This window comes from Pseudorca crassidens, chromosome 15 (genome assembly GCF_039906515.1).
Source record: "Pseudorca crassidens isolate mPseCra1 chromosome 15, mPseCra1.hap1, whole genome shotgun sequence".
Classification (NCBI taxonomy): Eukaryota; Metazoa; Chordata; class Mammalia; order Artiodactyla; family Delphinidae; genus Pseudorca; species Pseudorca crassidens.
Genome location: NC_090310.1, coordinates 67,164,189 through 67,186,618, shown reverse-complemented (window position 1 = coordinate 67,186,618; position 22,430 = coordinate 67,164,189). Strand labels below are relative to the sequence as shown.

General features: G+C 41.0%; 1 protein-coding gene across 2 annotated transcripts in view; it reads right to left on the bottom strand.

The window, feature by feature from the left end:
• Nucleotides 1-22,430, bottom strand: part of RPN2 (ribophorin II) — a 53,127-nt gene that overhangs the window by 8,661 nt on the left and 22,036 nt on the right. For both annotated transcript variants that reach the window (XM_067708074.1, XM_067708075.1), the window contains exons 7-13: nt 21,190-21,366; nt 19,552-19,670; nt 18,046-18,151; nt 7,253-7,344; nt 5,134-5,248; nt 2,626-2,820; nt 1,282-1,368 (exon numbers count right to left, since the gene is read on the bottom strand). In XM_067708074.1, the coding sequence (XP_067564175.1) occupies nt 1,282-1,368; nt 2,626-2,820; nt 5,134-5,248; nt 7,253-7,344; nt 18,046-18,151; nt 19,552-19,670; nt 21,190-21,366 (891 nt within the window). The remainder of the gene's footprint in view (nt 1-1,281; nt 1,369-2,625; nt 2,821-5,133; nt 5,249-7,252; nt 7,345-18,045; nt 18,152-19,551; nt 19,671-21,189; nt 21,367-22,430) is intronic.

Below are 22,430 nucleotides of genomic sequence, written 5' to 3'. Positions count from 1 at the left end.
ACCAACCCTCTTTTTCCCTCCAAGACATATTGCCATTTAGAGGTTGGAGAATGCAACCTATCAAGCAGCATTTGCCTAGTATCGAAGATGGTGCCCGGGTATCTGGATGGCTGGGGTGACACACCCAAGGCAGGACTCTGGATTTCATAATGCTTCTGGGTTCCTAGGATAGCACTATCATATTTTGCTAACCAACTTAAATTAGCTAACTGGCGTATAATAATTTAAAATTTTCTTGCTTGCCAGTGTCCAGCCAACCCAGCTCCATAACAAGGCAGCTCCTCCACCTGAGACTCCTGTTCCCAACTTTTTAACCTCAGCTCCTCTTTGCTGCCACTGTCATGAAGGGACTTCTAACATTGCCTGTGGCAGTCACTGCTGCCTACTCCAACCCTATAAATCAGTCAGCACCCTCTGTCATCATGCTTATACCTTCCACTATTTAACTGCATTTGACATTCTTAAACGATGCTATAGCAACATTAGGAGGATTTTAAAAAAGAAATCCTACTACTCTAGCTTTTGGGCCCTTGTCCTTTTTCTAACAGTGAAATAAGAGTAAGTGGTCTGCTTGGAACACTTCAACATTAATTCAAATGGGGATTTCCCTGTTACTGCAGTATGATCATTTCTCATGATTGCAAACAGTCCACCAAGTGGCTCTACCTCAGTTTCTTTAACCAGTGCTCAAACTGTTTAATAATTATTGTTTATTTTGTGAACTGCTTCAGAAACTTTTCAAAGCTTTTCTTTTCTTATCTGTGAACTATTTTGATCCTCACAACAGTCCTATGGGCTGGGCTGGGCAGGGATTGCTAATATTTGTATGCAAAGAAAGTGAGTTCCAGGAGAGAGGAAGGGCTAGCCTAGGGGAGAAAAGCCCTGTTCTCCAGTTGAGTTGTCCACCTGTGGGCCCCTGGTCTATGCAGGAGCAGAGAGGAACAAAGCCAAATCCATGTGTGCTGTAGTATCAAGCAGTGATCTGAGGGCTAAACCTCCTGCATGTTTAGGAAAAACAGATTCAGGTTCTGATTTTGTCTCCAACTATCTGTTTTCTGGGAGCTGGTCAGTGGGCAGCTTGAGCCTGTTTTTTAAGCACTAGGATGGGGCTGATATTTGCCCTGACTGATCCACAAGATGGCAAAGACCAAACTATAAAACATCATATAAACAGGTTAAAGAAGGGACCAGAGCCAGTGTCCAGGGGTCTGCTGCCCTCTCTCACTGTGTCCACTTCACATTTCTCTTCAATGTTTAGTGAAGAACTCTTTTGGGATCTACCTGAATTTCCTGTTTGGGGGTGAAAAGGTTCTTGGACAGGACAGTCGACGGAGCATCTTCTTCAGGGAACCTGATGACCACATCAGCCTAAAAAAATAAATGCAGCCATTAAAGGCACAGGGGCAGAGAAGGAGGCGAAACTCATCAGCAGGACAGTATCTCCTAACTCACGTCCAGGACCATAACTGAAAAAAGCTCCAAGCAGTCCAATCACTTCTGATCCATTAGCCGACAAACTGAGGCAGTAAAAATTTCAAGAACAAAATAAGTATTTGTTGAAAATCCTTTTTAGACCAAGAGTTCCAATTTTCTACTGGTCTGGTGAGCCCCACAGAGCTGCCTAATACAAAAATCCCAGCTGGTACTCAGGCTGTTACAGTTGCAATCAGAAACTGCTCCATGTCCCTAGGAAGTGTAATTTAGTCTCAGACGCTCCCCCCCCAAAAAAAAAGAAATGAAAATGTGCTCTCATACAAAAAGCAGCCCAAAGTCCAAGAGAAGAAAAGGAGCTTTGAATACAACATAAGAAAATGCAGCTGCCCCTTTGTCTTGCAAAGGGAGCCAACCACTCAAGGCCTGCAGTTTGGCCTCTGCTACCTTTCCAACCTCACCGCCTACTGCTCTGGACCAGATTCAGGTGCTCCAGCAAAATGGACCCAACTCATATCTCACTGAAAGCACCTCAAGCTTTTCTGGAGGCTGTTCCCCCAGCAATCAATCTATAGTCCCCCAGATACTATTCTGATAAACCCCTGCAATTCTTCCCTAGTTCAAATGCCATGTCTTTCAAGCTTTCTCTTAACACACCAGTCAAAAGTGAGTTATGTAAGTGAAACACACTATGTAAACTATTAATACACCTTGTAGTTGTTGGTTATTAGTTAATTAGCATTTTGCATATCCCACAATTCACTGTCCCATACCATCCTGAATTGGAATTGGATTTCAAATCTTAGGCCCCTCCCTGGCCCACACTGTGAGGCCAAGCCATATCTCAAAGCCTTTATCTGATATCTATGTACCCCCCCCATAGTGCTTTGCTGTATTATGAAAACCTTCTTCTACTACAACTTTTATAGAAATTTGCTAGAACCCATGAGGGCAAATCTATGCATCAATCATTCCCTCAATCACTATTTATTAAACCCCTAAGACGTGCCAGGCCATGTGCATGCCCCTAAGACTACTAATGGGGACAGCACACAGCCCCTCACCTCACAATGCGTGCGCCCTGGGTGGCAAGGCGAGGCCAGGGTAGGGAGCCCATGCCCTGGAGAGGAGCTGTCTGTGTCTGACTGCAGCACAGCCACTCTTGCCTGGGTCAAGATACATGGAGGCACATACCACATTCCACAGGATTGGGTTCTTCAAAGTAGCATCTCCGATGATCAAGTAGAGAGTGTAGGTGCCGGACGCAGAGTCAAATTCGAGCTTTCTCTCAGAGGTATCCAGTTCAAACTTGTACACGTTCTTGCTGTCCGGCTCCGCAACAAATACCACCTCCTGGCCAGTCTTCTGGTTATGGAGTCGGACAAATGTCTGGATAGAACAATAACGCAACCCTTCATCTGATAATTTCAAAACTCCCTCCGGGCCCAACATCAAATCAACAAGGCAGCAGGCTGTCAGTTCTTTCATCGCAGTGGGAGCTCTGGGATCTGCCAGGCCTGCCCGAGAAAGCAGGAGGAGTGGCCGTCCCACCCTGCTTACTAGCTCAGAGATCAGAGATCACTTTTTGCTAGTATAAGAAATTTAACTTAGGGGTCCAGCCAATTCTCAACGACTTGTAGGCCGAATGCCCAGTTTGTGGATGATTTAAGCCCTTTGCTGTTGCTGTAATTTCTTCTTTCTGCCAGCCTTTTGGCCACTTTGCTGCCCAATTAACTTCTTCACCAGAGGGTGAAAAGAAGGGAAATGAGGTGGAACTTTAAGAAGCTCATTTTCAATTTCCTAGTGCCTCCAGCTAAAGATTTAGGAGAGAAGGCTTGGGGATTGATAGCAAGGCAGAGTTCTAATCGAGCAAAGCAGCCCAGTGTCAGAGAGAGCCTAGCTTGAAGACAAACAGATTTGGTTACACTACTAATTGGCTGAGCAGGTTACTTAACCTCCTTGAGCCTTGATTTCTGCATCTTTAGGATAGAAAGACTAACTTCTACATGTGGTATATCTATGTCAAGAGTCACAATAATGTAGGCAAAGCATTTAGCGTAGGACCCACTATATACTAGCTAGTCAACAAACATTTATCAATGATGGTATGAGTCTAATCACCTTATCCCCCCAATGGCCTAAGAAACTAAGGTTTCTGCAAATTAGAACTGCAGCAAAACTTAATATCCACTCAGCTTTTCTTTCAAGTGTTTCAAAATAAAGAATTCAACAAAGCAGGTAGATCGGTTCCATTTCACAGATCATGAGGCACGGAGTTTAAATGAGTTGCCATGGTCACAGAGCTAGTGCTGGATCCACAGAAAAAACACAAATCTCATTTGTTACTTTACACCTGGGCAACGAAGAACCACCATCAAAGTATTTAGGGAAAGAGGCCCAGAGCTGTGAAGCCTCCTGACTCCAGCAGTCTTGGCCAAGAATGGGATTTAGAAGCCTGGATGCCTGATATTCCTCCTGTCACAGCCAAGCACAGGCAGCAGCCAGGCTCATCTACAAAATGTCATCTCTACCTAGGAGGTCTGTAAGCCAGGGTTTCCAAAACAGAATCTTGGATGAGATGAGGAGTATTCAGTTAAAGTTATACTTCCTCACTAACTCTTCCTGCCCTAACCCTAATCCCACCAATTTTGTCTTGTAATTACTTCTCTTCATATTCTGTCTTCCCTTGTGCTGTTTCACTGGCAGATGTCATTCTGAGAAGGAGGTGGGAAGTGCTAAGGGGCTGAAAAGTTAGTCGTGGCTAAGTGGCCTGACCGAGCTCTCTGGAGCTTGGGTGTAGAGGGAGGAGAAGCAGAGAAGGGCCGGGACGGCGGTGCTGGCGGCAGCCACTCTGGGCCTGGGCACAAGCACAGTAGCTGCAGCTACAAGAAACAGAAAGCAAAAAGGTTTCCAAGTTGAGTCCACTCCCCTCCATGGTCTGTTTTGAAGCTGCCCCTCAGCATGGACACAAGTCCGCTAGCTCTTGCTGAAGTACTGCTACAAAGCACCTAAACCAAGGCCACTAGGTCCCACGTTCTTTCCTATCTTTCCACATTCAAAGTACTTCTCTGAACTTCCCTTTACAATACAACCGTATTGGGGCAGGGCTCAGAGCAGTTATTCTCAATCAAGTGGGATGACAGAGGCAGGAAAGGAGGTGTCTGAGAGGACAAGGGCCATATCAGACTCTCTGGGGAAAAGATACAGTTTGAAAATCTTTTAAATAATAATTATCATTATGTTATATATGGAAAACAGAAATGAAGCCTATTGGTTTCATAACACAAGGGAGGCACGAGTTAAAAAGTGCTAGTTTTCAGATTCCTACAAAATCTGCTTTGGCCAGAACAAAAGCATACTTTGGGCTCACTTCCTAGGTTTTCCTTTTTTCAAAATTATTTTAATATATGTTTTTTAGTCAGAAAGAAAAAAGCCTCAATTAAGTGCTAATCTTCCTTAAATATATCTTTTCTATGCCAGCTAATCTCTTTAAAAGAAGAGTGCATTCCAGGTTCAGGGTTACAACCAGTATAAGAGGGGCAGAGTGTCATGTGGGAGAACCCGATGGATTGTCAGGGTTCAGAGTGAAGATCTGAAAGCAGGAATTCGGAATTTTCTCGACTCAGTGTTATATACCACGGCAACAACTATCGTGTACATCAATGTTTCAGGCCAAGAGAACCGTCTGCGCTCTTTCCTGACCTGGTGAGGGGTGAGTTCAGCACCAGTGTTCACATCTACCAGCTGGAAGAATAAAGCAAAGTTCTGGTGGCTGTCTGCGATGAATGTGCCCTTGGCTTTGGCTGGGTAGGTCACCCTGAAAGAGACATTTATAAGGTAAGTTTTCAGAGAGGAGGATCTGCAGATCTCTGAGACAAGAGAGAAGAATACAAACTTCACTTCACTGCCTAATCCTCCCTCTCCCACTTGTAACACTTTTCTGTTGTGGACAGAGTGGAGAATTGTCTGTGGCCTGAGGGCAAATTGGATTGATAAAGCCAGGACTGAGAAAAGCACAGAATAAACTTTCATCAGGGTCTGGGGAAAATGCTATGCGCAGATGCTCCAGGCTTTCACTTCAAGGACCTAAGGATATCAACTCAACCAAGTCAGGCACCAATGGGGCTCACATGTCCCCATGCAAGCTCACAGGCGGACTGGAGGGCTCTGGCAAAACCACAAGGAGAAAAAAAAAAATCACAGGATCGACGTTAGCAGCATATGTGAGCAGGGTCGGGAGACTAGGAGGTAGGAGACGCAAAGGACAGAAGGGTATGTACAGTTTTTTCTTTTTTTTAATGCTGCATTTTTTTTCCTGGACACCGTTTCAATTTATTTTTCTGCCTGAAATTGAGCTTTAAAAAGTCATTCTCTCAAAAGGCAGGCTTGATGAGAAAACTCTTCTTTTCACAGCTATCTCCTGGGACTTTAGATTAAAATGGCCAGGGGATACAAAACAAGCCAAGTGATTACAGAGCTCACAAGGGCCACATTTCATGTTTAGGCTTTATATTTACTTATGAGTAATGCCAACTCTTTATCTATGTAGAGTATTAAACTTTGCAAAGCACTCTTACAGACATTATTTCAGTGGATTCTCAACAGTGCTCTCATTTCCAATGTCACTATAAAAATATCCAAGCCAGAGGCAGAAAGCCTAGCCCTTCCACGTGACTTAAAAGGAATGAATGAATGCTTAGCTTCTAGTCTCTGGCTAATGTCCCATCTTCAAAACAGCCTCGAAGGTTCCCCTACTTTCTTTGGCATCTATAGCCACCCCAGTTGAGTAAATTTGGGGTCTGAACTACACCCAGATGTCTAGATGCCCCCTCCCCCCCGCACCCAATGAGGATCTGGGAGAGAGCTGAGAAATGGCTTCATACAATGTTCTGGCCCAACTCTGATCAATTACTAATGGTTACCTAGAAGTCTGTGTTAAAAAACATTCTGAAATACTTCCCTGGAAGTCCAGGGGTTAAGACTCTGTGCTCCCAATGCAAGGGGCACGGGTTCGATCCCTGGTCGGGGAACTAAGATCCCACATGCCACATGGCGCGGCCAAAAAAAAAAAAAAAAAAAGATTCTGAGTTCAGCAGGAACAAACGCTGTGACTGATCAGTGATGCCCTCCATGGACTTGAGAAAGGGACTCACAGCCCTAGCGCTGGGTATCTGCCATCTCACTTCTAAGGACCTGTGAGACGTACAACTGATTTCAGGCTCACTGTGGGCCAAAGAGAGTTGACATGAGGCCCCTAAAAGCAAGTTCAAGACTGTGAAGATAAAGAGATGACATCAGAAAATAAGTTAATACACTGCTTCCTCCATTAAGAAAGTCTTGTTTTAGGGAATTCCCCGGTGATCCAGTGGTTAAGACTCTGCACTTTCATTATCAAAGGTAAGGGTTAGATCCCTGGTTGGGGACCTAAGATCCCACAAGCCATGCAATGCGGCCAAAAAAAAAAAAAAAACCCCAAAGAAAGTCTTGTTTTAAAAAGAATCGACATCTGAACTAAATAATGTGCTTGGTAACACAGCTGACTGACGCAGACTTACATTCTGAGGTAAGCTCCTTACCTCGCTGTGGACTGTTAATAAACAGTTGCTCAGGGACTGATCACTGATATAGACAACCCCCAAATTTGTCTGGATGCCAAGCAGCACCCTGATGCAGTGCCAGAGGAATGACAGCCTCTTTCATCTGGAGTACAAGCTGGGTCACTGCTGACACAGAAATGACATCTGAAGGGGCTCAGTGCCTAGGCATGCTCCTCCCAGCTCAAGCCTGGAATCTCCCTGTACCCAGGAGGCATCCCACCTACCGCGTGGTTTTGGGTGCAATGCTCTGATCCTTATCCACAGTGGAGAGATCGACATTTGTGATGCCAACTTCAGTGGAAATCTTGACTCTGAGCTAGGGTGAAACACAGAAGAAAATCGCCAAGTCAGCTGGTGAGTATACCAGGAATTAATATACATATCCAAATTTTTCTCTTACTTGTGAGTAAAGGCATGAAAATAATCCTAGGACAGGAGTCTTCAATGATTTTAGTAAAACTGACCCATCCCAGTAGTATTTCTACCTCTTCCATCTTGAGGCCTAAAAGTAACTCCTTGATTCTTATCCCTTCTTCCTTTCTTTGGCATTGAATGAATGGTATATATTAAAAAAGAAACAAAAAGAAAAAAAGTAGGTATCTTCATGTGTACTTTAAAATAAATAAGGGAGAAACTCCTTAAGTAGTAACCTTCAAATAATTTAAATCAACAAGTACTCAATTCTAATGACAGCTAATGTTTATTGAGTGTTTACTATGTGAAAGACACTGGCCTTCTAAAGATTATCTCATTTAATCCTCACCACAACTCTAAGGTAGTGCTATTTCAGATGAGGAAATTAAAGATTAGAGCAATGAAGCCATTCACTCAAGTTCAGATAGCTAGTAAGGCAGAGCCAGGGTTCAGGCTCAGGCATCCTGACTTAGAGTCCACGTTCTTAGGCACCTTCCTGTCCAACTTCCCAGCCAACACTTAAGTTTGTGCCAAGCAGACTACAGGTCTGCCCAGGAAGATTTAAGAAGCTATGGCAGTCATCTCTGCCATCCACCAAGTACTTCTGCTTCTCCTTCTGAGCATGTGGCAGAAATGTACTTCCCTGCCCTCCTGGAATCAGGTATGGCCATGTGACTGGCTCTGCCCAGAAGCGTGTCACTTCCAAGTGGAAGCTTAAGAGTCGGTTTGTGATTCTCTTCTCCTCTGACATGGACATAGACGACCTACAAAGGAGCTTGCTACTTCAGCCTGGGTCCTGGAGTAAGGGCAACGTGAAGCAGAGTCTCCAGCTGACACATTAAAGATACCTTGCATGGGCAAAAAAGAAACTTGTTTTAAGCCCCTGAGATTTGGAGTTTGTTTCAAGCACAAACCAGTCCATCTTAACTCTTAGGTTGCTTTAATTCTATACGTTCCCTATAAACATTTTCACAAAGAGGGGCCAGCCAATGCTAGTAAACAAGAAAATTTTAAAAATTAGATTAAAATAAACATAAAATTCCAAAAGAGACAGAAAACATGCTAAAAGTCTACCTCAAGGGAAATTTTTTATTTAAATTTTTTATTTAAAATCTAAGTTTGAATGTGCAAATTATGCAATCCCAAGGCACTTTTAATGTGTAAACATATCTGTGAGACTTCCAAATATTTGATAAGCTTGAATGTAATGCTTAAAGAGATCCTTGCCACATACACTGGTTTACAGTCTAAGTTAGGATCAAGGAATAGAGATAGAAGGCTGGGCAAATAATTGAAGGAGAGCTTCAGCATTTTTCTGAAGTGCACTATCAAGGTGTGAGAACCTCAAATCAAGGGCAAAGAAGAAAAATTTAAAAGAGATAAAGATAGCGATCAAGTAATTCCTTTTAACAGCCTCCATAATAACTATTTTGTGACAACAACCTCAATTATCAGGTTGAATAGGGGTGTTCTGTTTTGCTTAAAAAAAAAAAACAAAAACCCTAAATGTAAAAGACTACCAAAGGCTATAAGCATATTATTACCTCCTACTTTTGAATACACAGCTGCCTATTGGCAGAATTATATTTAACATCGCCTGTCACTGAGTCCAGGCAACTGGGTGAATTATGGCAGGGGAGTGGGGGGGTGAGGGGTGGGGGGAGGCCATCAAGTTGAATAGACCCCAAGGGGAAAGCTGGAAACCTCTACTTTGTAACAAAAGCAAAGAACACAACTCTTCATAGAAGGATTACTTTTGTGTAAATAAGAAAGGATATGCATACATTCAATGATATGGGCATCCTTCTTTTTCAAAGTATATACAGTTAACTGTTACTAATGGATTCCTCTAAGGCAGCGGGTCCCCAACCATTTGGCACCAGGGACCAGTTTCATGGAAGACAATTTTTCCACGGATGGGGGTGGGGGTGGGGGTGGGGGAGTGGGCGGGTGGATGGCGTGGCTCAGGCAGTAATGCGAACTATGGGGAGCGGCAGATGAAGCCTGGTTTGCTTGCTGGTCAGCCGCTCACCTCCTGCTGTGCGGCCTGGCTCCTAACAGGCCGCGGAGTGGTACTGGCGGCTGGGGACCCCTGCTCAAAGGAGAGGGACTGGACTGAAGGGATGAGAGAAGGCTCTAATGTTTCATTATATACCTTTTTGCAGTTTGAATTTTTTTAACTACATGCATATTTTACTCCTATTTTTTTTTAAATAGGGATTGGGACTTCCCAGGTGGCACAGTGGTTAAGAATCTGCCTGCCAATGCAGGGGACACAGGTTCAAGCCCTGGTCCGGGAAGATCCCACATGCCACGGAGCAACTAAGCCAGTGTGCCACAACTACTGAGCCTGTACTCTAGAGCCCGTGAGTCAAAACTACTGAAGCCTGAGCGCCTAGAGCCCATGCTCCACAAGAGAAGCCACTGCAATGAGAAGCCCACACACTGCAACAAAGAGTAGCCCCTGCTTGCCGCAACTAGAGAAAGCCTGCGCACAGCAGTGAAGACCCAACACAGCCAAAAAATAATAATAAATAAATAAATAAAAATAAAATAGGGATTATCTGAGCATTGGCATTGTGTGACAAATACTTTCTTCTTTATAAATGATTCTGTATTAAAAAGTACCACTCAGGGACTTCCCTTGTGGTCCAGCGGTTGAGACTCTAGGCTTCCAATGCTGGGGACACAGGTTCGATCCCCGGTGAGGGAACTAAGATCCCACATGCCATGCAGTACGGCCAAAAAAAAAAGTACCACCCAATAAATATGATTTAAAAGACAATCACTCTCCCTTTCAACAGATGAATAAACACAAACATGTTTAAAGACTTGTGTAAGGCTCCTCAGTGTATCCTAATTATAGTGATAAGGAAGCCATCAACTTGTGGGTTTTTACTTAGAATCCTGACTATAAACTTACAATAATAACACGGTCACTAAAGCCTGCTAATCAAGATTCAACTGTGTTTGTTCTGAAGACATTGTAAGCATTTACAGTACAGACACATGGAATAATGAAAGGGCAAACTGCAGTGAACTCAAGTCATTTTGGGTTTGCTCTCAGCCCTAATTTTAAAAGGCCTCCTAAGTTACAGCTTTCTGTGTTGCATAGAAACACCGTAGGGCTGTTCTTAAATAAGGAACCATTTAAAACAAGTCCTTCCACTCCTAAAATCTTATTACAAATGGGTCTCTGGAAACACTGAAAAGAAAAGCATTTTTATGCTACTCTCTTAAAGCAAATTGAGGTTTTTTCAAAACCCTGTTGTAAAGAGTTCAGAGTAGGATCCCTGTTGGTTAGCTGCTTCTTCCTTCAAACTAACACTGCAGGATTAGTTTTTATAATAAGAAAGGGACTTGTTTAGCCACTTTAAATGCAGCTAAACCTGCTTTACAGTGCATCAACTAGTCCTTCTTTTGCCTGTACTGCACACCACATACACCCCAAAAAATGTTTTAACGCCAGGAAATGCAGTCTTTCTGCTGAGAGTAATAACCTCCCTGTTTAGCTCATTACTGTCAAAAATGATGGTGCATTAGGGGCAATTAATGCTAATGACAGCTTCTAAAACCCATGCTTCCCCTGACAGCAAGTCCAACGTCAATGAGTGCTATTACAGGCCCTCCACACCAAACCACCATTAATGCACTCTGACCAATGTCAAGCATCTCCCAGGAGAGTAAACAGGACCTGCTGACCCGCTCTGAGGCTCTAAGCATGACTATTACTGAAATTACAAAGTAAAGTTGCATATGTGACAGAGGTCAGAGCATGCACGTGCACACAGGCAGGCACACACAAACAAACACATGCGCACACACACATAAAGCTTAACATAATGAAGAGAGATCTTTAACGCTTACTCCATCACTGGGAATGAAAAGGACAGCAATGGCCTCTATGGGAGCTTACTATCATTGCATGAGTAACAGCTATTAGCCATTTCTGTTACTTTGTACTTATTTAATTTTTCCAACGACCATAGAAACGCTTGTGCAAACACCAGATTTGGTGTAACAAAAAGCCAAGCTGTAACAATAATCAAGACAACATAGTACTGGTATAAGGATAAAAATATAGATTAATGGAATATAACTGCAACCATTTATGGTCACACTGATTTTTTTTTTTTTTTTTTTGTAGCTGGCACGAAAATAGTTTATTGGGGGAGCCCCGGAAAGGGAAAGGGATCGGGGAGGAAAGGGCTGGAATGTGGGGACTCTGCCCTATTCTCTTCAGGAAATAGAGCAAATGGGGAGCTGTCAGACAGTACCTGGGGTGCCAAAACAAGTCAACAGGGAAAGAACAGTCTTTTTGACAAATGGTGCTGGGATAACTGCACATCCACATGTAAAAGGAGGAAGATGAACCCCTACCTCACACCACATACAAAAATTAACTTAAAATTGATCAGAAACCTAAATGTAAGAGCTAAAATTACAAAATTCTTATAAGAAAACTTAAGAGTAAATCTTCATGCTCTCAGATTAGGCAACGGTTTATTAGATATGGCACTTAAATCACAATTAATGAAAGAAAAATAAAGATATTGGACTTCATCAAAATTAAAACCTTTTGTGCTTCAGAAGACAACATCAAGAAAGGGAAAAGACAAGCTACAGACTGTCAGAAAATATCTGTGAATCATATATCTGATAAAGAACTTGTATTAAGAATATATACAAAAAAAAAAGAATATATACAGAACTCTTATAACTCAAGAACATAAAAAGACAAACAATGTAATAAGAAAAGGAAAAAAGAAGTATATAGATTAGGAAGGAAGAAATAAAGAGACAAAATAAAATATTTTTAATGGGGAAAAGACCTAAATAGATATTTCTCCAAAAAAGACATATAAATGACCAAATAGCACATAAAAAGATGCTCAATATCATTAGCCATCAGAGAAATGCAAATCAAATCACAATGAGATTCCATTTCACACCCATCTAGGATGGCCAAAATGAAACAGACAGATAATAAATAACAAGAGTTGGTAAGGATATAGAGAAATTGGAACCCTCACACATTGCTGGTGGGGATGTAAAATGGTGCAGCTTCTTTGAGAAAGAGTTTGCCAGTTCCTCAAAAAGTTAAACATAGAGTTATCATATGACTCAGCAATTCCACTCCTAGGCATAAACCTGAAAGAACTGAAAACAGGTGTTCAAACAAAAACCTGTACATGAATGTAAATAACAGCATTATTTATAATACCCAAAACATGGAAATATCCCAAATGTCCATCAAGTGATGAATGAATAAACAAAATGAGGTATATCCACACAATGGAATACTAAATTATTTAGCCATAAAAAGGAATAAAGTACTGATACATGCTACAGCATGAATGAACCTTAAAAATATTATGCTAAGTTAAAAACACAAAAGGCTACATATTTTATTATTCCAGTTACATGAAATGTCCCAAATAGGCAAACCATAGAGACAAAAAGTAGGTTAGTAGTTGCCAGGACTGGGAGGAGGATATATTCCTATAGCATAAGGAGTGCCTACAAATAGACACAGGGTTGCTTTTTGGCGGTGGTAAAAATGCTCTGGAATTAGATGGTGGTAGTGGTTGCACAACTCTCATCTAAATATACTACGTATGTTGAGTTATATACTTTTACTGGGTAATTTTATGGTATGTGAATTACATATATCCTCAGTAAAGCTGTTATTTGAAAGAAAAAAGGAAGCTACTTTGTGTAGGGTAAAAGGCTCACCCCTAGAAGATGAATTACCATAGTTCTAAGGGCCTTGGAATGTGGGGAAACATCTTTAATGTTTAGACCACTCCATCCTTTTCTTCTTTTAAGTGGTCTGAGATGGAAGCTAAGCACTGAAAAAATAAGATTTGGTCTCTGCCCATAGGGAGCACCCAGCCCAGTGAAAGAGCAACACTTATAAGCAAACAATAGTAATACAATGCAGCAAGAACAATTATGGACAGGGTGTAAAATACTACAGCAACAAAAATAAACCAAGTAGACAAGCCCTAAATATACGGGGAAACAAACTTTAAAACTGTTAGAAGACAATATTAGAGACTATCTTTTTTATCTTGGAGCAGCGTAGAATTTTTTAAAGACACAAAAAGTAAAATCTAGGGAAAAAAAGACTTTTAAATTAGGCTTCATTGAAATGAACTTCAGTGCATCGAAAGATGCCATAAAGCAACACTGAGGGACAATGTCTGATGCTTATAACTAGGGATTTACTAATATATATAGCTCCAGAATATATGTAGCTCCTAAAAATCAATAATTAAAAGACTAACAAACCAAAAGAAAAAGACAAAAGATACACGACAATTCACAGAAGAAGAAACCTAAATGGTCCATAGACACAAGAAAAGATGCTCTATCTCACTAGAAACCAAAGAAAAACATTGAAACAACAAGATAACCATTTCCTATCCATCAGATTATCCAAACTCATAATAGCAAATACTGGTACAAATATGAAGAAAAGAGCAATTTGGCAAAACCTAATAAAGCTGGAAGATGAACATACCCTACGATCCCACAACTTCATTCTAGATAAACAAAATGTGCATAAGCAAACGTACTAGGATATTCACAGCAGCATTGTCTGTAACAGTGAAAGTCTAAATGTCCAACAGAAAATGAATTAATAAATCTGATGCATTCATAAAAGGAAGACAATTTTATGAAAATTTTTCATATTTATCCATACAGCTCTAGTTCTACGTGTGTAAATATGGCTAGTTGTCTTTAATATTGAGTGAAAACAAGCAAATTGCGAGAGGATACATATAGTATAATGAAGCATATAAATTTTGGTAAGATGGAAATCAATGCAATAAATTGCTTAAAAATACATATGTAGCAGAAATATAAAAACTGGCATTGGAACATACACCTCAAATCTGGGGCAAGAGGAAGAAAAAGTGAGGAATACACAGAGAGCTTAAATTCAATCTACAGGGCTTTATTTCTTACCAAAATAAAACAAAGGAGAAAAACATAGCAAAATGTTAGGGCTTGAGGGAGATGAGTGGCCAGTAGGTATATGACAATCATTATATTATTCTTTGTTCTTTTCTGTATCTTTTAAATAGTCCAAAATAAAAAATAAAATAAATAAAATCCTATGGGAGCACAGATGAAGGAGCAATATTTGAACTAGACCTTACAGAATGAGTAGTTCAGCAAGGGAGGGGAAGAACATTCCCCATGGAAGAAACAAGAGAAGTCCAAAGGCTTTACGTGTACTGGGCACATAAAATGTATATGAGGATGAGTATGTGGTCAAGAGCAGCTAGAGCTGAGGGGATGGGGATGCAGCCACAATGAAGGATGCGCATGTGCTCTGTGGAGGACCTTCTAAAGCCACAATGAGGAGTCTAGACCTTATTCACAGGCAATAGAGAACCAAAGAAATGTTTAACTAGGGGAACACTGTGATTTTATAATTCTAGTGGTGTTTACGGTGCTTATTAAATGGAAGGGGCAGAGACTGAAGACAGTGAAACTGGCTGGAAACTACATATCTACCTACTTGGGATCTACCCAAGTAGGAAAACTGGGGCTGAAGAACAAAGGAATCATGCAACTTAAAGGAATCATTCCACTTAAAGGTGGAATCGACATGGCGACTGACCAGAAGTGGAAAGAAAGGAAGGGTTAAGAATGGCTGTGATGTATGGGTATGGCACTTATATTGGATATGTTGTTATCAAGATTGTATAGGTAGAAGGAAGGAGGTTTCAGGCCAAAAAAAAAAAAAAAAAGTTTGCCTTTCAATGTGCTCAGTTGCAAATAAGGCCCCTTAATGCAGGAAACTAAAATTGAAAGAATCTGGATTTTCAAGGTTCAAGGTACACACTACAATCATTTCTATCCAAATCTTGTGTTAGTGAATGGAGTAGGATCAGATGTCTCCTGCCCAAAAAGGTCAGACATGAGGTAGAGAAAAGGCAGAGAGACTAGAGTTCCAGAAAATATCCTTTCTGCCAAACTTTTAATATAAATGTTTAATCTAACTATGTTAAGTAATGCCCCACTTTTGAAAAGGTCAAATTTTCTAGCTGCCTTGTCCTTTCAGTAAAAGAAAGTGACATAGGGGCCAACCTGAGGAGCTCTCCAAAGGCCAAATTTGGGATAATATGAGCAAAAAAAATAAAAGATGACAGTAATGGATTATAACCTACAGAGTAAAATAAGTATCCATGAATCCAAAGTATTATACGTAACTGAATAACTAAATGCAGGGGAAGGGGGACAGCTTTTTCTTACAGTAGAATTCCAATTAATAATGTAGAAAGAATGAAAGAGAAAATCACCTCTTGGCAAACACCACATTAATAACTCTTACAGGCAAGATCATCAGGATATTTGCAGAGTCTCAAAATATCACTCCACCAGACACTTAATTATAAAGCAGAAAAACAGCAACTTTACAATGGAGAAACCTAGCAGACACCACCTTAACCAAGTGATCAAGGTTACCATCACCAGCAATGAGACATATCAACAGCATATACTGCCTCATAGGATACACTGAGAAGGAGCATCACTTTTGGTGTATTCTCGCCAAAAATGCATGACCTGAATTTAATTATGAGGAAACATCAGACAAACCCAAAGTGAGGGACATTCTACAAAGTAACTGGCCAGTACTCTTCAAAAGTGTCAAGGTCACAAAAGACAAACTATCCTAAATTGGAGGAGAGTAAAAGGGCATGACAACTAAAGGAATATGTGATCCCAGGTTGAATCTGGGACCAGAAAAGGGACATCAGTAAGATACCTAGTGGAATTTGAATGAAGACTATATAGATTAATAGTATTGTATCATTATTAATTTCCTTGTATTGACAATAATATTAGTTACATAAGATGTTAACATTTGGGGAAGCTGGGTAAAGGGTATACAGGAATTCTTCATATTATTTTTACAACTTAAGATTGAAATTGTTTCAAAATGAAAACGTTTCATTAAAAAAGAAAAGTGAGTGGAAAATGACATTTGAATAGTGAAGAAAATAGCTGTCACAAACAGCATATATTTAACTATTCGGGAAAGGCACTGTACTACTTCAAGTTCCCCTGACCCAACAGAATGCATGACAATGTGGTCAAGTAGGTGCAACAAAGACACAGTGGCAGAAACATTAAGAAATGACAGCAGTAAGGACAAAGTAATATTATAAATAGGCCAGGAGCTGGAGCTGCACACAGCTCTGCAGCCTCTAAGCTAGCTCAATATTCACTAGGGCACAGTGACTAAACCAGTATTGTGCAGGGGATCCACCCAAGCACAGACAAGCTGGAGGTTTTGGACAAGTTACTCTACCCCTCTGGGTCTCGTCTGTGAAATGAAGAGGACTCCACGCATCTGCTAGGATTGTTGTAAGAATAAAATAAGCAAAAGCACATAGAACTGTACTGTTCATGTCACAGGCTTTCAATGAAGGGTTCATACTTATGATCCTAAGCCAGAATAAGAAGAGGTTAAACCATATCCCATAGTTTAAAAAGTAGGAAAATACGTAATTCATCTTAAATAAACTTCTACCCAAAAAGGTTAAAATGAAAGCTACAGTGCCTGAAGGGGCAAACTTCAATTAGCTAGGAAAACCACTAATGTGAAATACCACATTCCCACAAAGCATCAGATAAGTGAGGCATAGCTTTCCATCCTTAAAGCCACGTGGATTGGGGCTTCCCTGGTGGCGCAGTGGTTGAGAATCTGCCTGCCAATGCAGGGGACACGGGTTCGAGCCCTGGTCCGGGAAGATCCCACATGCCGTGGAGCAACTAAGCCCGTGCGCCACAACTACTGAGCCTGTGCTCTAGATCCCGTGAGTCAAAACTACTGAGCCCACGTGCTGCAACTACTGATGGCCACGCGCCTAGAGCCCGTGCTCTGCAACGAGAGAAGCCACTGCAATGAGAAGCCCGCACACTGCAACGAAGAGTAGCCCTCGCTCACCGCAACTAGAAAAAGCCCACGCGCAGCAGCGAAGACCCAACACAGCCAAAAATAAATAAATAAATTTTAAAAAACCACGTGGATCTTCAACAAAACTAGAGTCAGCTAAACATCTGAAACATAGTTCATTATGAAGGATTACCAATTTTCTTTTGTACTTTACCCAGACAGACTCACTATGGTGCTACAGGTCACTTGATGCTTTTGATCCCCTAATTAGCATCAAGCACTTTTCTAAATCTATCATGGGGAATAAAACAAAAAAAAAATTTTTAATTAAAAATAAATAAATAAATCTATCAAGGCCAACCACAGAAAACATCTCAAGAATATTTATACCTCAGTGGAATTATGGGTGATTTTAATTTTTTCTACTTCCTAAATTTTATGTAAGATAGTAATGCTAAATTATAATGGAAAATGAACAATTTACAAATAAAAGAAAACTTGCTATGATCAAGTTCTTGGCTAAGTCTGTCAAACAGCACAGTTCAAACCTATCCCTCTCAACATATTCACGTTAACTTGGTCATAAGTGAAGTCAATATACCAGATGGTTAATGCTATGTGCCTGTTTGGTCATTTCCTTGTGTATATTAACATGGAGATGGGGACAACAAGAAAAGCACTTACCTCTACAGTATTTGCAATATAACGGTTGTCACCTTCAACTTTGACAGAGAAGTCATAATAGCCACTGGAAAATTTGACATTCACAAAGTTTAGCTCAAAAACATCCCTGTTAAGAATGACAGTGGGGTTAGCAAGAACTCACATAGGAAAGTCACAAATATAACAAACGGCCTACAAAGTGAGGCATTCCTTGAGATGGTCCAGGGCTGCACCACTTCTTCACTTTTCAACTTCCCACCCGCCTGGGCCACCTCCTGCTCAGTTACAGATTATAATGAGGGGCAAACTTCAAAACGATCTAAAATGACCTCCTTTTTCAAGTCTCGAAAGTCTTCTTTTCATTTTCCCCCCTCTCAGCTCCTAAAAATCCCACCTCCTTCGGGTAAGTCTTCCACAACTAAATGCAAAACAGCTAAGTCTACAGTAGGATACCAATTACGTTAAAAAAAACAAAAAAAAGTAGAAATGTTCAAAGAGGTTGGTGTAGGGTAGTATAATTGTAGGTAACTTTCTGCATTATTTCTACTTTCCTGTGCTTTGTGAATTTCCTAAAAAGGATACATCTTATTTTTAATTTAATTTTAAAATATTAATTTTTATTTTAAAGGGGAAAAAAAGGTAGAGAATTCTTAACTCTAACTACATGGCAAAACCCTCAATGTCATTTACCATTCTACTGATCATTCGTAAAAATGATTTTGCTTTTCAGCCGCATAGCACAGGGATATCAGCTCAGTGCTTTGTGACTGCCTGGAGGGGTGGGATAGGGAGGGTGGGAGGGAGGGAGACGCAAGAGGGAAGAGATATGGGAACAAATGTATATGTATAACTGATTCACTTTGTTATAAAGCAGAAACTAACACACCATTGTAAACCAATTATACCCCAATAAAGGTGTTAAAAAAAATGATTTTGCTTTTTAATTTCACGTATTGCCTATGTATCTTTACAACTGTGTAAGAAATGCATTTTCTCTCTAAAACTCAGTTCCCAATCTCATTAACTTACTAATTTAATACTTAACGAAGTTTCATATAAAAACTGACCCTGGGCTTCCCTGGTGGCGCAGTGGTTGGGGGTCCGCCTGCCGATGCAGGGGACGCGGGTTCGTGCCCCGGTCTGGGAGGATCCCACGTGCCGCGGAGCGGCTGGGCCCGTGGGCCATGGCTGCTAAGCCTGCGCGTCCGGAGACTGTGCTCCGCAACGGGAGAGGCCGCAGCAGTGACAGGCCCACGTATCGCAAAAAAAAAAAAAAATTGACCCTTAATTTTTTAAAAAATTTACTTAACAATAACACAGCCACTGAAGATAAGACTATAGAAGAATATTAATCCTATGGGGGAAATGTTCATGACATATTATTATAAATAAAGCATAATCCTAAATTTAGGTAAATTTGGTTTTATGATCTTGGTAATAACCACATAAATCTGGGTTATACTGGCTGCAGGCTAACTTTCCAAAACAAGTATACTGGCACCCTACAGAGATGTGCTCAGTTCTTACCCCACAGGGGTGAACGATGTCTTCTGGAGGACTGTGGCTCTGGAGGCAACGGATTTAGCGTGTTCTAGTTTAACAGTGGCCTGAGTCAGAGGCTGGGACAGAACATTGGTGACCTGCAACTGGAAATAAATTTTAAAATTGTCTGTAGCAACAAAAGCTGAGGGAGTACAGATTTTGCTTCTAGGGTGGGTGCTTCATCCACAGGGAGCAAGCTCTGCCAGGAAAGAACCATCTTGTTTTAGAAAACCATCACTGGCCTTTGGTCTACTATCTATGGGAAATCAAATACAGGAAAACACAATTAGTTTGGGAATGGGACAGATTACAGAATGTTAGAGGTGGGGAAGATCTTAAAGATGATCTTACCCAATGATCTCATTTTTCAGATGAGGAAACCAGAGCCCAGGGAAACGTAAGGACTGGCTCCAGATCACACAGTTAATGATCCCCTGATCTACCCACTCTACTTCACTACTACAGTATCTTTAAAAAACAAAATTATTAGCAAGAAAAATAGGAAGGTATGGGCAATGGGAAAACTGAAGTAATATGGATAACACAGTAATAACACTCATTTGTTTAAAGTCGACTATTTGCCAGATACCAGGCTAGGCTCTTATATATATCCTCCCACCGATCGTCTGAGACATAGCAGAATCTATCTTTATTTTACAGATGAAGAAACTGAGGCCACAAAGAGGTTACAAGACTGCAAAAGGCCACATGGCTAAGGACTCAAACCCCAGCCTACCTAGCTTCAAAAGCCAGTATTTTTTTCTACTTTGCTCTCTTAGCTCCCCCTAACTCATGGTGAACTATGCTAATCAGGTTAGTTCTCACCCCAGTCTTTGCTGAGGGGATGTGACTTGTAGGTAGGGAGAAAAGAGGCAACTTTGGAATACGGGGCACTTCTTCAGGAGAGTATCTGTAGGGTCCTCTGAAGCAGAAGAACTTATGGAACTGTCCTATGTGGAACCCGTGTGTTTAGACATAAATAAAATGCTAACTTTTTATAAAGATTTTAGCTTATTCCTGGTTTCCAAACAATAGCAACAAATGCCTCATTATGACGAATGGAAAACTCTAAACGTGTGCATTTTGCTCTATTCAGAGAGTTAACACACCAAAACAGTCCGTGCTTATTGCTGAGTGAGAGGGATGGCTATGTTCTGAAGAGGCAGAAAGATACACTGTCGGCTCCAAGGAAGAAGAGACCTGATATTGATTTTAACAACTATAAGTACCAGAATTACCTGGGAATTTAAAACGCTGTCTTAAAATAATATATTTACAAAGTCTGGGTACTGGAAAATACATTTTAGAAGTAAGACTTCTCTATACATCTGTACTTACAAATCCAGAAATGCAATTTTCTAGCACTTAGTTTAGTTTAGTGAAAGCTATACTATTTAAAATACTCTGACGGTAATTCCCTGGCCGTCCAGAGGTAAGGACTCCACACTTTTGCTTGAAGGATTCTGTGACTAGTTCACCCAGTGGCCATCCCCATTTGCTCTTCATTTAAGGGGTCTGTCCTCACGGGGGTTACAATCAGCTGTGTACCAGTCTTTGGATTTCTGGAAGGCTTACACTGGAAACAGCAATCAGAGCAGCGCATGTGGGGCATGGAAGTCATACCCGTAGGACAGCCTGTTCCTGAGTGTAGGAAGGAGAGCCCTCAGGCACAACCACAACAGGTACATGGAAGCGATTCTGGGAGAGTGCAGCGGCAGCAGAGGCCACACTGAAGGCTTCTGAGAGTGACTCAAAGTTCTTCTTGCTGAAGATGGCATTCATTAGCTGGATGACCTGATCCTGAAAGAAAAGGGAAATGCAGCAGTCAGACAGGTGGCCAGCCACCCCTCCCTCCCCACCTGGCTCAAGTCATTCCTTATCTTTTTCTAGGCGTTCACTTGGAAGGTCTTTTAGCCAGTAACCCAAATTGGTAGGGGTGGGGGAAGCACATATTCTGCATTTAAGCGTAAAACTTGAATTTGGTTGTTTTTTTCCATCTTCTAGTACAAACTGAAATTAATGCATTTATCTGTCAACCATTTATGGATGCTTACTATACAAATGCAAGGTACTTCTAGATAACTACTGAGATATGAAACTATATTATAAAACACCTATAGCAGTACCCATTTGTTCCATACCTATACGTGCCAGGCACTGTGACAGGTGCTTTACAAGCATTAACTCAAATCTTGACAAAAATCCTGAAAAGACTGATGTCAATCCTTTCCAAATAAGGAAACTGAGGCTAAAGGAAGTTAAGTTACTCCTACAAGTTACGATGGAAAGAAAAAAAGCAGGACCCAAATTCACATGTAGGTCTGTTTGTCTCCAAAGTCCTTCCACAATAAAATATGTCCTTTCTTGATTTCCCTCACCCTCCCACCCAAGCTCCCTTCCTTGCCAACCCACCTCTAAGCAGTATGCTGGGGCTAAGTTGGTGTTTACAAGACCAAACTTCACAGCCAAAGTGTACATTAGAAAGAAACTAAAATAACTCTCCATTAAGAACTAATGGGCTGCTTAGAGGGGAAAACGGAAAGCAATTTTTTAAAAAAGTAGAACCTAAAAGGCATTATTAAAATTCTAGAGGTTGTTTGCTTAAGAGGAAACATTTTCCACTTCAATCAGTTTCGTTTTTTAAAATCTACCGTCTAACAAAAGAGTTCCCTGTTCCCGAAAGTGTTATTCACAGTCGACATGAAATAATTTTCTTTAATTGTACCAATTACATTTTCCATCAGTAAGCTGTTGACATGTTAAAATGGGGGAGTGTTCACCAGAATCGTTATGTCAAAAGCAGTGACAGCAAAATTATCCCAGCCAAATACCTGGTTAGTAGCAGCTTGGGAATAAAGCAAGAA